Raw genomic sequence first — 13,597 nt, forward strand, 5'->3', positions numbered from 1 at the left:
GAACTGCCTGAAGTAGTAGTTGACGCAGGTACAGTTTCAACATTTAAAAAACATTTTGATAGGGATAGGAGTAGGAAAAGTTGAGGGGGATATGGCCAAATGCAGGCAAGTGGAACTGGTTTAGTTTGGAAAACTTGCTTGTCATGGACAAGTGGGACCGAAAGTTCTGTTTCTATGCTGTATGACTCAATGACTCAAGTAAGCTGTGTCCATATGCACTGGCTGAAATCCAGGCTTGCATTGACTAGTGGCAAATAACACTCATGCCACATAAATGTCAAGCAACCATCGCCAATGAAAGAGAATTTAACCAATGCCATGTGATTTTTAACGCGGTTACCATCACTGAAACCTCTACTACCAACTTTCTGGAAATTACCACTAACCAAAAACTAAGTTCGGCTCATCATAAATACTGTGGTTACCATAGCAGATTAGAAGCTAGGAATCCTGCAGTAGGCAACTCACCTCCTGACTCCCCAAAGCCTGTCTAACATCTACAGGACAGCAGTCTGCGGGAATACTCCCCACTTGTCTGAACGAGTGCAGCTCCAACACTACTCAAGAAGCTTGATACCAACCAGGACAAAGCAACCCACTTGATTGGTACCATATCTACAAAATTCACTCCCTCACCATGGACTTTCAATAGCAGCAGTGCATACCACTACAAGATCCATGCAGAAATTCATCAAGCCTCTTTCCAAACCCACAATCGCTACGATCTAAAAAGGACAAGAGCAGCAGAGACATGGGAATACCACAACTTGTAACTTCCCCTCCAATTTGGGCGACACGGTGGCACAGTGGTTAGCACTGCTGCCTCACAGCGCCACAGACCCGGGTTCAATTCCCATCTCAGGCAACTGCTTGCGTGGAGTTTGCACATTCTCCCTGTGTCTGCTTGGTTTCCTCCCACAGTCCAAAGTTGTGCAGGTTAGGTGAATTGGCCATGCTAAATTGCCCATAGTGTTAGGTGAAAGAGTAAAATGGAGGGGAATTGGTCTGGATGGGTTGCTCTTCGGAGGGTTGGTGTGGACTTGTTGGGCCTGTTTCCACACTGTAAGTAATCTAATCTAATCCACATATACCAATTTTACTTAGAAAGGATATTGCCTATCCTTCACTGCTGCTGAGTGAAAATACTAGAACTCCTTCAAGTTAATGTCAATAACAAGAAAGAAAGTTAACATTTCATTTCTTTATATGAAGAATAACAAACTTAAGGAAAAGATTAATAGGAAATTTCAGTGGGGCAAGCAACATGTTGCCATGTTCTAGTGGAGACAAAACTTATTTGAGGGATCTGGTAGTTATGTTGATTTAAACGAAACTTTGTCAACTTCTTGCTCATTTTTTACAAAAAATTATTTAGGGGATGTGGGTTTCACTGGTTGAGCCAAATATTGTTGCCCATCCCCAATTTTGTCAAAAAGGTGGTAGTGCGCTACCTTCACCAATCGCTGCAGTCTATTTGATATAGGTAGACCCACAATTTTGACAGGTAGGGAGAGAGGGAGGGATGGTTTTTGACTCAGCAAATGGAAGTATTAGCAACATATTTCCAAGTCAGGATATTGAGCAGCTTGGTGGGGTGTTAGGGGGCATGAGACCTGCAGGTAGCATTCCCATATACCTGCTGCCCTTGCTGTTCTAAATGGTAATGGTCATGGGTTTGGAAGATGCTGACTGAAGAGTTACAGTGAATTTCTGCAGTGCATCTGGCAGATGGTACACGCTGCTACTACAATGCATTAGTGATGGATAGTGATTTCCTGTGGATGTAGTGCCAATCAAGTGGACTGCTTTGTTCTAGAGGGTGACAAGTCCATGTATTGTTGAAGATGCATTCATCTAGGCAAGTTTGGAGTATTTCATCAGACTTATGCCTTGTTTATGGTAGAGAGGCTTTGGGAAGTTAGGTCCTTGCTGCAGAATTCCTAGACTCTAACCTGCTCTTGTAGTCACAATTCATACAGCTAGTACTCTTCAGTGTTTGATCTATGCCAATTCCCAGGATGTTGATAGTGGGGGCTTCAGTGATGCTGATGCCACTGAATGTCAAAGGGCGATGCCTAAATTCACTGTCTCATTGGAGATGGTTATTCCTTGGGAATTGTGTAGCATAATTGTTATTTGCCACTTGTCACATTATACAGGTCTTGGTCAAATGCAGCCTTGATGTCAAGGGCAGTCACTCTCACTTCACCTCTAGAGTTCAGTTCTTTTACTTATGTTTGGGCCAAGACTTAAATAAGGTCAAGGCTATGTGGTCCAAGCAAGTGTTAGATTAGATTCTCTAATTGCTACTTGTCTTATTCTACAATGTTCGATCAAATAAAGCAATGTAATACATAGACAAAAGCAGAATTTTTTGTTTTTGTTTCAGATTTCCAGTGCCCACAGTTTATTTTGTTATAGTAATAAACAAATAGATATAATAACAAACAAGTTCACTTACATATATTGTGGTGCACCTGTCTTAATGTTGCCAATAGTGACCTTCACATCATCGTCATCACTGTCGCTGTCACTGTCATCCTCATCACCATTTTGTGAAGCCTAAAATACATACATTCAATCCCTTTCAACCAACTAACATGTTAATAAATTTCTGAAGTATCAATTTTGCTATTAAGTCAGAATGGTTACATTTTGGTTCAATCCCTTCTTATAAGCTATTTGTTTAAATAACAAGAGGCAGATATGCTATATGTATTTATTCATTCATCGAATGTGGGCATTACTGGCAAGGTTAGCATTAATTATTCTCCCTGAAGAAAAAAGATATGAGCTGCCTTCTTGAAGTGAAGGTATACCCAGAGAATTGTTAAGGAGGCTATTCTAGGATACGGATATGGCAACAGAACAGGAACACCAATACTTGCCAAGTTAGAATGGAACTTAGTGCTGCTTGTGTTACCATTCTGCTTTTGGTTTCTCTAGATGGTAGAGTTCATAGTTTTGGAAGGTGACCCTCAACGGAACCTTGGTGAGTCACTACAGTGCTTCTTGCAGATAGTGACAGTGGGGTGCACTATACACCAACAGCAGAGAGATTGTTTTTGGCCAAGTGGAAATTATTTTCGCTCCATGCAAAAGGAGCAGCTAAAGTACAGTTGGTTTTGAAGACTTAAGGAGGTTGGAAAGATGGTGAAGTAGTGCATCAGCACATGGATTTAACAAATAATTCTGACTGATGGGATAAAATACACTTGTGAAAAAAACCTTGCTTCAAACCAGTTCTTAGCTGGCTTAGGTCATGAAGGTGGTGTTGGCGTAGTGGTATTTGTCACTGGGCGAGTAATCCAGGACCCCATGATATTAACCAGGATATGGGTCATGATAGCAGATGGTGCAACTTCAACTCAATAAAGTCTGGAATAAAAAACTAGCCTAATGGCATTGTAATGTCATCTGGTTTACTAATAGTCGGTAAGCAAGGAAAGCTGTCATCTTCCTGGGCTTCCAGACCTTAGTAATGCCCTCTGGGTAATAAAAGATGTGTAATAAGTGCTGGGCTGGCCTACAATACATTCAATTCAGCTGCTGTCATTTGGCAGACTAGGTGAGATGAGGTTACATTTCAAAGACATCTTTCATAGTCATCGAGAAATCTCTATTTTCAAGGTTTGTTCAAAGAACCCAGGAAGTCCAGGCCTCACCCAAAGTCTTGCATTTTTCAAAAAGATTGCTTGACACCAGTCACATATAAGATTATTGCTGATCATTTTTCCATCTAGTCTTGCCTGCTGTGGTTACTGCTACTCTAGCTGAGGCTAGGTTACTTTGCCCAAACAGAGAAAAGGCTGATACCTTTCAAGTCGATATGATTTTGTACACATTGGATCGTTGGCTAGGAAACATTAATATATCCTGAAGCTTAACCATCATCCTATGAAAATAAGTGGAAATTCCTCTGCCACCTTACAATGTTATTTTTCCTCTTTTGCCTTTAAACATTGGCAAACTTCAATGGTTGTAATGGTGTGCCAACCCATCAGTTCTCACAGCTTTTCTAGAAGCCCTACTGAGATAAAATCTCAATTAACCAATCTGTTGAGGTCCCCGGTGCCATAAGGAGCAATTTCTCAACAATGTCCCTGTGCAATGTAGATCTCACACCCTGGAATCTGCAGCTCTCTAACGCTCACAGTACCTCCAGGAACCATAGCCATTGCTGGTACTGGAGTGGAATTGACTAGAAGGTTCAGAGCTGAACCTCTTTGAACAAAGGTGGATGGGCAGAAACATCAAGGGCAGTGGGGTCCCAGCATGGGGATATTGTCAATTGTAGAGGGTTGTGTCCCTGAAGGTCCCTTGGTTTCTATTAGTAGGTCACTTCTTTGGGTACAGAACACCCGAGACGACAGGTGACCCCCCCCCTTCCCCCCCACCTACCCGAGGGGGTTGGGGATTACCAGGGCAAGGGAATAAGGCTCTTAAGTGGCACTTAAAGACCTCAACTGGTCTGTGGACAGAAAGGTAATGTTTGAACCTTCCACCCTGAACTTAACTGGAGAGTCTGAACAGTGACAGGGTATCCACCCTGCCCCCTGTCCCAACCGGTACGCTTCCATTAAATTCAGTCCATTGTTTCTCCCTTCACAGCCAGGGTCAACGACTAAACCTTTGCTGATTCTATTTGATACACCTTCAGTAGAACAGAAATCATTCCTAAGATAACAATTTCACTGTCATACATCAACTTGAATAATGAAAAGCACATAAGAATTTAATACATTGTACTCCTTTGTGTCCTGGACTGAATATCTATATCTTTCATGTGTCTTTAAACATTCTGAAGGTGAATCAAGAAAAATTTGACACAAATAAATTTGATTGCGTTATTCATAGACAGCAAATATACTGAGCAAGTCAGGGTCAGATTCATTTAGTTTAACCAGTACAATTTATCATTAGGTAATGGGGCTGCAGATGGAGTTTAATTTACATAAATGTGAGGTGTTGCATTTTGGAATCAACTTATACACTTAATGGTTAGATCCTGGGGAATGTTGCTGAACAAAGTGACCTTGGAGTACAGGCTCATTTTTCCTTGAAAGTAGAATCGCAGGTAGATAGGACTGTGAAGGCAGCATTTCGTTTGCTTGCCTTTATTGGTCAGAGCATTGAGTATATGATTTGGGTGAAAGTGAGAACTGCAGATGCTGGAGATCAGAGCTGAAAATGTGTTGTTGGAAAAGCGCAGCAGGTCAAGCAGCATCCAAAGAGCAGGAGAATCGACGTTTCACGCATGAGCCTGAAGATGGGCTCATGCCCGAAACGTCGATTCTCCTGTTCTTTGGATGCTGCCTGACCTGCTGCGCTTTTCCTGCAACACATTTTCAGCGTATATGATTTGGGTGGCCATGTTGCAGTCGCACAGGACATTGGTTACACCACTTTTGGAATACTGTGTGCAATTCAGGCCACCCTGATACCGGAAGGATGTTGTGAAACTTGAAACGGTTCAGAAAAGATTTACAAAGATGTTGCCAGGCTTGGAGGGTTTGAGCAATAGGGAGAGGCTGGGGCTATTTTCCTTGCAACATTGGAAACTAAGGGGTGACAGTACATATGTTTATCAAATCATGTGGGGCATGCATGGGGTAAATATACAAGGTCTTTTCTGTCGGATGGTGGGAGTCCAAAACGAGAGGGCATAGGTTTAAGATTAGGGAGAAAAATTTAAAAAGGACCTAAGGGGCAAGTTTTTCATGTACAGCGTATGGAATGAGCTGTCAGAGGAAGTGATGGAGGCTGGTAAAATTACAACATTTAAAAGGCATTTGGATGGGTATGTGAGTAGGAAAGGTTTACAGGGATATGGGCCAAATCCTGACAAATGGGACTAGATTAATTTAGGATATCTGGTTGGCATGGACAAGTTGGACCAAAGGGTGTGTTTCTGTGCTGTGCATCTTTATGAATTTGTCCAAAAATAATTAGCATAATAATATACCACATGGAGATCACCTCTTTTGATCTAATTTTTCAGTCTTTTTTCAGCTGACCTGCAGCATTTCCTTTCAAAAATGAAAGCTTCACTGTCCACATCTGTGCATTTTATCATTCAGAGTTTAAAGACAGAAAGAGGAAAATTGTACTTTGTCAGGTAATGACGAGAGTGTGCAAGCATAAGATACACAATAGCACATGTGCTCCCATGTCCTTCAACGTTACAACTTCCTCTGATTAAAATGAAGGGTCTAAACAATGCAGCTGTCAAAAAAGCAGCAGTGAAAGCATAAAAAAGTATGGTGCAATCCTAACGAACTAATCCGACCACCCCTGAGGCACATTCTGACTAAATCATAAATCATTGACATGGAATACGCAGAACTCTCCATCTGAAATACTTCATTCTTTTTAACTGAGACTTTACCCAATTACTAAACAAATAGCAAACTAATGCTGAGAACACCATTCTGAAACTTACAGCCTCAGCCATTTCCAAATTGCTGACTTTGAATTCTTGTGACGGCTCCTGCAGCGATTTTAAAGAATCTTCACCCCTGTACAAGCAAGTAACCAAGTTACATCAAAACAAAACATAAGATGATAAATTTGAATAATGATTTTAATTTTAAATAACTAGCATTCTTAGGAGAAGATGTCTTAAGATTATCTGCATTTTCTTCTTTAATTATCAACAATTTAATTTTTTAAATGCTCATTTTCCATGCATTTCGTGGAAGGCACCGACTCATGCAGCCAAAGCTGCACAGAAATTGCCGCTAACTTTAGGACTTTATTCGGACAGCCATTCTTAGCTGTTTGTCTGGACAATACCAACAGTTCTGACTTATGATTATTTGCCCAATTTTCAATTCAAGATTATGGATTCTTTGTAAGAAATACAACATCATAAACATTTACCTCGCTAGTAGAACTCTATAAAGAGAGCCACAAGACTGATATTTCCCATTAAGTTTTTGGGTAAAGTATATAATGATATGACAATGATATGCATCCTTTCAGGATGGAATAAAGTATTTCTTGGTAATCAACAAACTTTCTTTAAGACTAGGATGAAGGTACACCAAGACCAAAATAAAAAAAAATCATATTTTGGGACTCAAGACAGGAAAAAAGAACACAGACTTCAATAGAATAGGGATGTTTCTATGATGTAACTGATGCATTTGTTAAATATGCTTCACCAACATCACTCCCAAAGGTTACAAAAGGCAATTCAATTCATATTTGTTAGTCTGCATTTTGTACATTTAATTCCATTTAGACTTGAAAAAAACACAAGCCAGAGCAGGATTACAGTGGTGAGAGAAGGTGAACTAGAAAAAATGAGCAAGTGCCTGTTGCCTCAGTATTACAGTATAATACCTGATTTGTTTTAAATTCAAAAGTTCCAAAAATGAAAATCAGAAATAATGAAAACACGAAGACTTGGTTTTGAAACCACAATTATGGCAGCTTATTTACAGTTAGAAAAACAGGATTTTAAAGACCTACAACTCTCAAATCATGCCAGTCAGTGGTTAAGAATCCAAGTTCTGGATGTAGGCTTGTTCGTTGAGCTGGAAGGTTCATTTTCAGATGTTTCATCACCATACTAGATAACATATAAATAGAAAGCAGGAATCATCAGTAGTACTTCGTCTGGAGGCTTACTGAAGATGTTATCTAGTATGGTGACGAAACGTCTGAAAATGAACCTCCCAGCTCAGTGAATAAACCTCTATCCAGAACCTCAACCTGAGCTACAAATCTTCTCAAAACTCAACAAGAATCCAAGTATCATGCACATTAAAAAATGGTGCTGGATTTTACAGGAAGAATGTAGATTTATAAAACTGAGAATGAAACAGCACACATACAATACACAACTGGAAATTCTGATTCATCATTGCCCTAATGCTGCAATCACAATTAAACAACAAAATAAAGGAAAACAAAGGAACCTCAGTAAGTGAGGTATACATGCGTGCAGAAATATGGGGAGGTCAACGCAGTGTACAACAAACTTTTCTCCAAACGCAGTAAAAGGAACAAATGACTAAATGGTTTGTCTAAAGTGTATATACACATAAGGATCAGCATTTACATTTCAAATGAAATGGGAATGGAATTCAACTTTCTTATACAGTACTGCACATTAAAATCCTGTCTCTTACCCATCAACCAAAGCCACCTCCTCTTGTTTTCCAGGGTTTTCATCTATTAGTAGAAAGAGAGAAGTCTATTTGTGGTTTTCAACAGATAAGTAATAATTTCAAAATGTAATAATCTTGAAAATTTCTAATATTTGCATAGTATAACCTTGCGAGGGAAATCTCATGGGTTGGTAATATCACGACTACCACACTGAAGTAAAGCTGCCTCGCAAGTGCAAAATGGTGAAGTATGACATGGGAATCAAGTTCGCAATTCAATTCTTGATCCTACTTAAAGTGTAAAGTGCAAACCTAACTCGAGAAAGTAATCTTTCACTGCTTGAGGACAGAGTTAGCTTACTGCAGCAAAGATGTAAAAGTTGCCATTTTTGCAAAATAGCCTCATGACAATGCTGGAGGCATCCTTATTTTAAAATGAAATGTTCAATAAAAAGCCAAAGACTGGACTTCTTGTTTAAAAAAGGTAATCTGCTCTAAAATTCATATTAATCCTTCAGTCACACATACACAGTGCCCAACATTAGTGCATATACAGAATGAAAGGTTTTCAGCAGTGGAATACCCCATAATTGACAGAGCTATAAATGAATTTGTCACCTGCCAATAGAAGCACTGAGCAGCTTATTTTGTAAATAAAAAGCATCAGGTGATACAGTATTAACAGTGCATATATATAGTCAAAAGGTACAGTTCCGGAAAAGCACAGCTGGTCAGGCAGCATCCAAGGAGCAGGAGAGTCGATGCTTCAAGCATAAGCTCTTCATCAGGAATGTAGGGGGGCCCCCAAGGGGGCTAAGGGATAAATGGGAGGGGGTTGTTGCTGGAACAGGGGAACGTAGCTGGGAATGCAATAAGAGATGAAGATGGGGGGGGTGATAGTGATAGGTTAGCGTGGAGGGTGGAGCAGATGGGTGGGAAGGAAGATGGACAGGTAGGACAGTTCAAGAGGGTGGTGCCGAGTTAGAGAGTTGGATCTGGGATAAGGTGAAGGGGTGGGGACAAGATGAAACCAGTCATGACATTGATTCCTTGGGTTGGAGGGTACTAAGGTGCAAGATGAGGTATTCTTCCTCCAGATGTCAGGTGGCTAGGATTTGGCGATGGAGACAGCCCGGCACTTGCATGTCCTTGGCGGAGTGGGAGGGGGAGTTGAAGTGTTCAGCCACAGGGCAGTGGGTTTGTTTACTACGTGCCCCAGAAATGTTCCACAAGTTGGCGTTCTGTCTCCCCAATGTAGAAGAGACCACATAGTGAGCAATGGACACAGTAGATGAAGCATTTGGATGTGCAGGAAAATCTCAATCAGATATGGAAGGATCTTTGGGGCCCTGGCTGGAAGTGAGGGGGGAGGTGTAGATGCGAGTTTTAAACATCTTGAAATGGCAAGGGAAGGCACCGGGAGTGGAGGGTGGGTTGGTGAGGGGCATGGACCTAACAAGGGAGATGCAGAGGGAATGGTCTGTGCAAAGTGTAGATGGGGTAGAGAGGGAAATATAGCTTTGGTGGTGGGGTCTGTTCACAGGTGAGGACCGAGGGGTTCTGTCCTTGTTGCGGTGGAGAGGTGGAGTTCAAGGCGAAGTGTGGGAAGCTGAAGAGATATGCTGGAGGGCATCATCACCCATGTGGGAGGGGAAATTGCAGTCCTTGAAGAAGGAAGCCATCCAGAATGTTCTACGGTGGAAATGGTCCTCCTGGGAGCAGATGTGGTGGAGGCAGAGAAATTGGGAGCAAGGGATAGAGTTTTTACAGGAGTGGGTTGTGGGGGGTGGTGTTGTCCAGGTAGCTGTGAGAGTCGATGGGTTTGAAATAAATGTCCATGTTGAGTTGTTTGCAGGAAATGGAGGTGGAGAGGTCTAGGAAGGGGAGGGAGGTGTCTGTGATGGTCTAGGAGAACTTGAGGTCAGGGCAGAAGGTGCTTGTGAAGTTTAGTGCCACCCTCTTGAACTGTCCTATCTGTCCATCTTCCTTCCCACCTATCCGATCCATCCTCCACTCCAACCTATCACCAGCACCTCCCATATCTACCTATCGCATTCCTAGCTACCTTCCTCCCAGCCCCATCCCTCTCCCATTTATCTCTCACGCCCCTTTACACACCCACACATTCCTGATGAAGAGCTTATGCTTGAAGTGTTTCTCTCCTGCTCCTCAGATGCTGCCTGACCTGCTGTGCTTTTCCAGCACCATACTTTTTGACTCTGATCTCCAGCATCTGCAGTCCCCACTTTCTCCTAGTGCATTTATATAGCACTATTAACATCAAACATCCCAAGGCACATCATAGAAGTCTAATTCAACACCAAGTCACGTATTAGGCACAGATGACTAAATATTTGGTCTAAAGATGGTTTTAATTAATGTCTTAAAAGAGAGATCGAGGTCCTAAGGTCTCAGAAGCTTAAGGTTTGGCTCTCAATGTAAAACAATTAAAATCAGACCTTCACCTTATTTTTTGCATAAAAATCAACATTTTCCTAGCTACCATCAGTTCTGAAGGGTCGTTGGACCCAAAACTTTAATTCTCGATTTCCCACCACAGTTGCTGCCAGATCTGCTGAGCTTTTCCAGCAATTTCAGCTTTTGTTTCTGATTTTCAGCATCCACAGTTAAATAGATAGAACAATATAGCACAGGAGAGGCTCCTCGGCCCTTGATGTTGCATCAAACTGTGAACTAACCTAAGCCCATCTCCCTACACTATCCTATTATCATCCATGTGCTTATTCAAAGATTGTTTAAGTCTCCCTAATGTGGCTGGATTAACTACATTGGCAGGCAAGGCATTCCACGCCCTTCCCAATCTCTGAGTAAAGAACCTGCCTCTGTCTTAAATCTATCACGCCTCAATTTGTAGCTATGCTCCCTTGTACAAGCTGATGTCATCATCCTAGGGAAAAGACTTTCACTGTCGACCCTATCTAATCCACTGATCGTCTTGTATGTCTCTATCAAATCCCCTCTTAGCCTTCTTCTTTCCAATGAGGACAGACCCAAGTCTGTCAGCTTTTCCTCATAAGAGCTTCCCTTCAGACCAGGCAACATCCTGGAAAATCTCCTCTGCACCTTTTCCAATGCTTCCACATCCTTCCCGAAATATGGCAACCAGAGCCATACACAATATTCCAAGTGCACCCCCACTAGCGTTTTGTATAGTTGCGGCATGATATTGCGGCTCTGGAACTCAATCCCTCTACCAATAAAACCTAACATACCCGTATGCCTTCTTAACAGCACTTTCCAACTGGGCGGTAACTTTCAGGGATCTATGTACATGGACTCCAAGATCCCTCTGCACATCCACATTACCTAGAATTTTTCCATTCACCCAGTATTCTGCCTACCTGTTATTCTTCCCAAAGTGAATCACCTCATATTTATCTGCATTGAACTCCATTTGCCACCTTTCAGCCCAATTCTGCAGTTTATCCAAGTCCACCTGCAACATTCTTCCACACTGTCCACTACTCCACTGACTTTAGTGTCATCTGCACACGTTCTAACCCATCCACCTATGCCTGCGTCTAAGTCATTCATAAAAATGACAAACAGCAGTGGTCCCAAAACATATCCTTATGGCACACCACTAGTAACCGGACTCCAGGCTGAAAATTTTCCACCAAACACCGCTCACTGCCTTCTTACAAAAAGCCAGTTTCTAATCCAAACTGCTAAATCACCCTTAATCTCATGCCTCTGCATTTTCTCCAATAGCCTGCCATGTGGAACCTTATCAAAGGTCTTACTGAAGTCCATGTACACCATGTCAACTGCCCTACCCTCATCTACCTGCTTGGTCACCTTCTCAAAAAACTCAATGAGGTTTGTGAGACATGAACTACACTTGACAAAAGCATGCTGACTACCTGCAATCAAATTGTTGCTTGCGAGATGATTATTAATCCTATCTCTCATTAATCCTTTCCAAAACCTTTCCTGTAACAGATGTAAGGCTCACTGGTCTATAATTACCTGGGTCATCTCTATTGCCCTTCTTGAAAAAGGGCAAATTTGCAATCCTCCAGTAGTCTGGTACAAAACCTGTAGACAATGACGACTCAAAGATCAAAGCCAAAGGTTCCAACACCTCCTCCCTAGCTTCCCAGAGAATCCTTGGATAAATCCCATCCGGCCCAGGGGACGTGTCTATTTTTACTCCTTCTCGAATTGACAACACTTCTTCCTGACTAACCTTGATCCTTTCTGGTCTAATATCGCGTATCTCATTCTTCTCCTCTGAAATATTCTCCTTTTCCTGAGTGAAAACCAATCAGAAATATTCGTTTAGCTTCTCTCCGATCTCCACAGGGTCCACATTTAACTTCCCACTTCTGTCTTTGACTGGCCCTATTCCTACCCTACTCATCCTTTAATTCCTCAGTTCTTTCAGTTTTTTTTAAACAACTTATTTTCCCATATTATATTCTGTCTGTGAAGCTTGTGTCCATTCAGTAACCTGTCTATATTCCACTGCAGACTCTTTGTGTCACCCTAACTGCTTGCATTTCCATCTTTGTGTCAACCCCAAACTTGACGATTGTATATTCATTTTCCTCATCCAAGTCATTAATGTGTATTGCAAATAACGGTCACCCCAGCATTGATACCTATGGCACACCATTAGTTACAAGTTACCACCCTGAAAATGGCCTCTTTATCCCAAATCTGTCTTTGATAATTAGCCAACCCTCTATCCATGCTAATATACTATCCCCAACATCATGGCTCTTACCTTATTAAGTAGCCTTATGATTAGATTAGACTAGATTCCTGACAGTGTGGAAACAGGCCCTTCAGCCCAACAAGTCCACACCGACCCTCTGAAAAGCAACCCACCCAGACCCATTCTCCTCCAATTACTCCTGGCTAATGCACCTAACACTACGGGTAATTTAGCATGGCCAATTCACCTAATCTGCACATCTTTTGACTGTGGGAGGGAACCGGAGCACCCGGAGGAAACCCACGCAGACACAGGGAGAATGTGGAAACTCCACGAGTGGTTCTTATCAAGCACATTTTGGAAATCCAAATACATTACATCCTCTGGTTTCCCCATAATCTATCCTCAGAATTGCTTGTTACCTCAAGAATTGTAGTAAATTGGTGAGATACAAGTTCCCCAGCAGCATTGCAATGGTGTGGGCAGGGCAAGTGTTGGAGGGTACAGGCAGGTATCACTATTGTTTCATTTAGGGAAAAAAGGTCCAGATGTCAATACAATCATGCACATAGTTAGGGTATCAATCAAAACAAGACAAAGAGAAATGTAATGGCAACTGACCAACTGAAAAAGTAAATAAGAAGGGGTGAATCAAGCAAGGAAGAGATTCGAGTGGAAGAGGAAGATTAGCACCAGACAGAATATCGGGTAATAATGTCTAAAAAGGTGCTGAGTGAAGCAGTTAGGGTTGCTGCTCAGGAGGAGGCAGCTACAAGTGACTCGGTGTGAACTTTGTCAG

At 41.8% G+C, this 13,597-nt stretch overlaps 1 protein-coding gene across 3 annotated transcripts in view; it reads right to left on the reverse strand.

Annotated features, from left to right (window-relative positions):
• The window catches only part of LOC132820155 (pre-mRNA 3'-end-processing factor FIP1-like), a 51,787-nt gene that overhangs the window by 32,207 nt on the left and 5,983 nt on the right, over positions 1-13,597 (reverse strand). For all 3 annotated transcript variants that reach the window (XM_060832106.1, XM_060832105.1, XM_060832104.1), the window contains exons 2-4: positions 8,139-8,181; positions 6,443-6,518; positions 2,462-2,562 (exon numbers count right to left, since the gene is read on the reverse strand). In XM_060832106.1, the coding sequence (XP_060688089.1) occupies positions 2,462-2,562; positions 6,443-6,518; positions 8,139-8,181 (220 nt within the window). The remainder of the gene's footprint in view (positions 1-2,461; positions 2,563-6,442; positions 6,519-8,138; positions 8,182-13,597) is intronic.

This window comes from Hemiscyllium ocellatum, chromosome 11 (assembly GCF_020745735.1).
Source record: "Hemiscyllium ocellatum isolate sHemOce1 chromosome 11, sHemOce1.pat.X.cur, whole genome shotgun sequence".
Lineage (NCBI taxonomy): Eukaryota > Metazoa > Chordata > Chondrichthyes > Orectolobiformes > Hemiscylliidae > Hemiscyllium > Hemiscyllium ocellatum.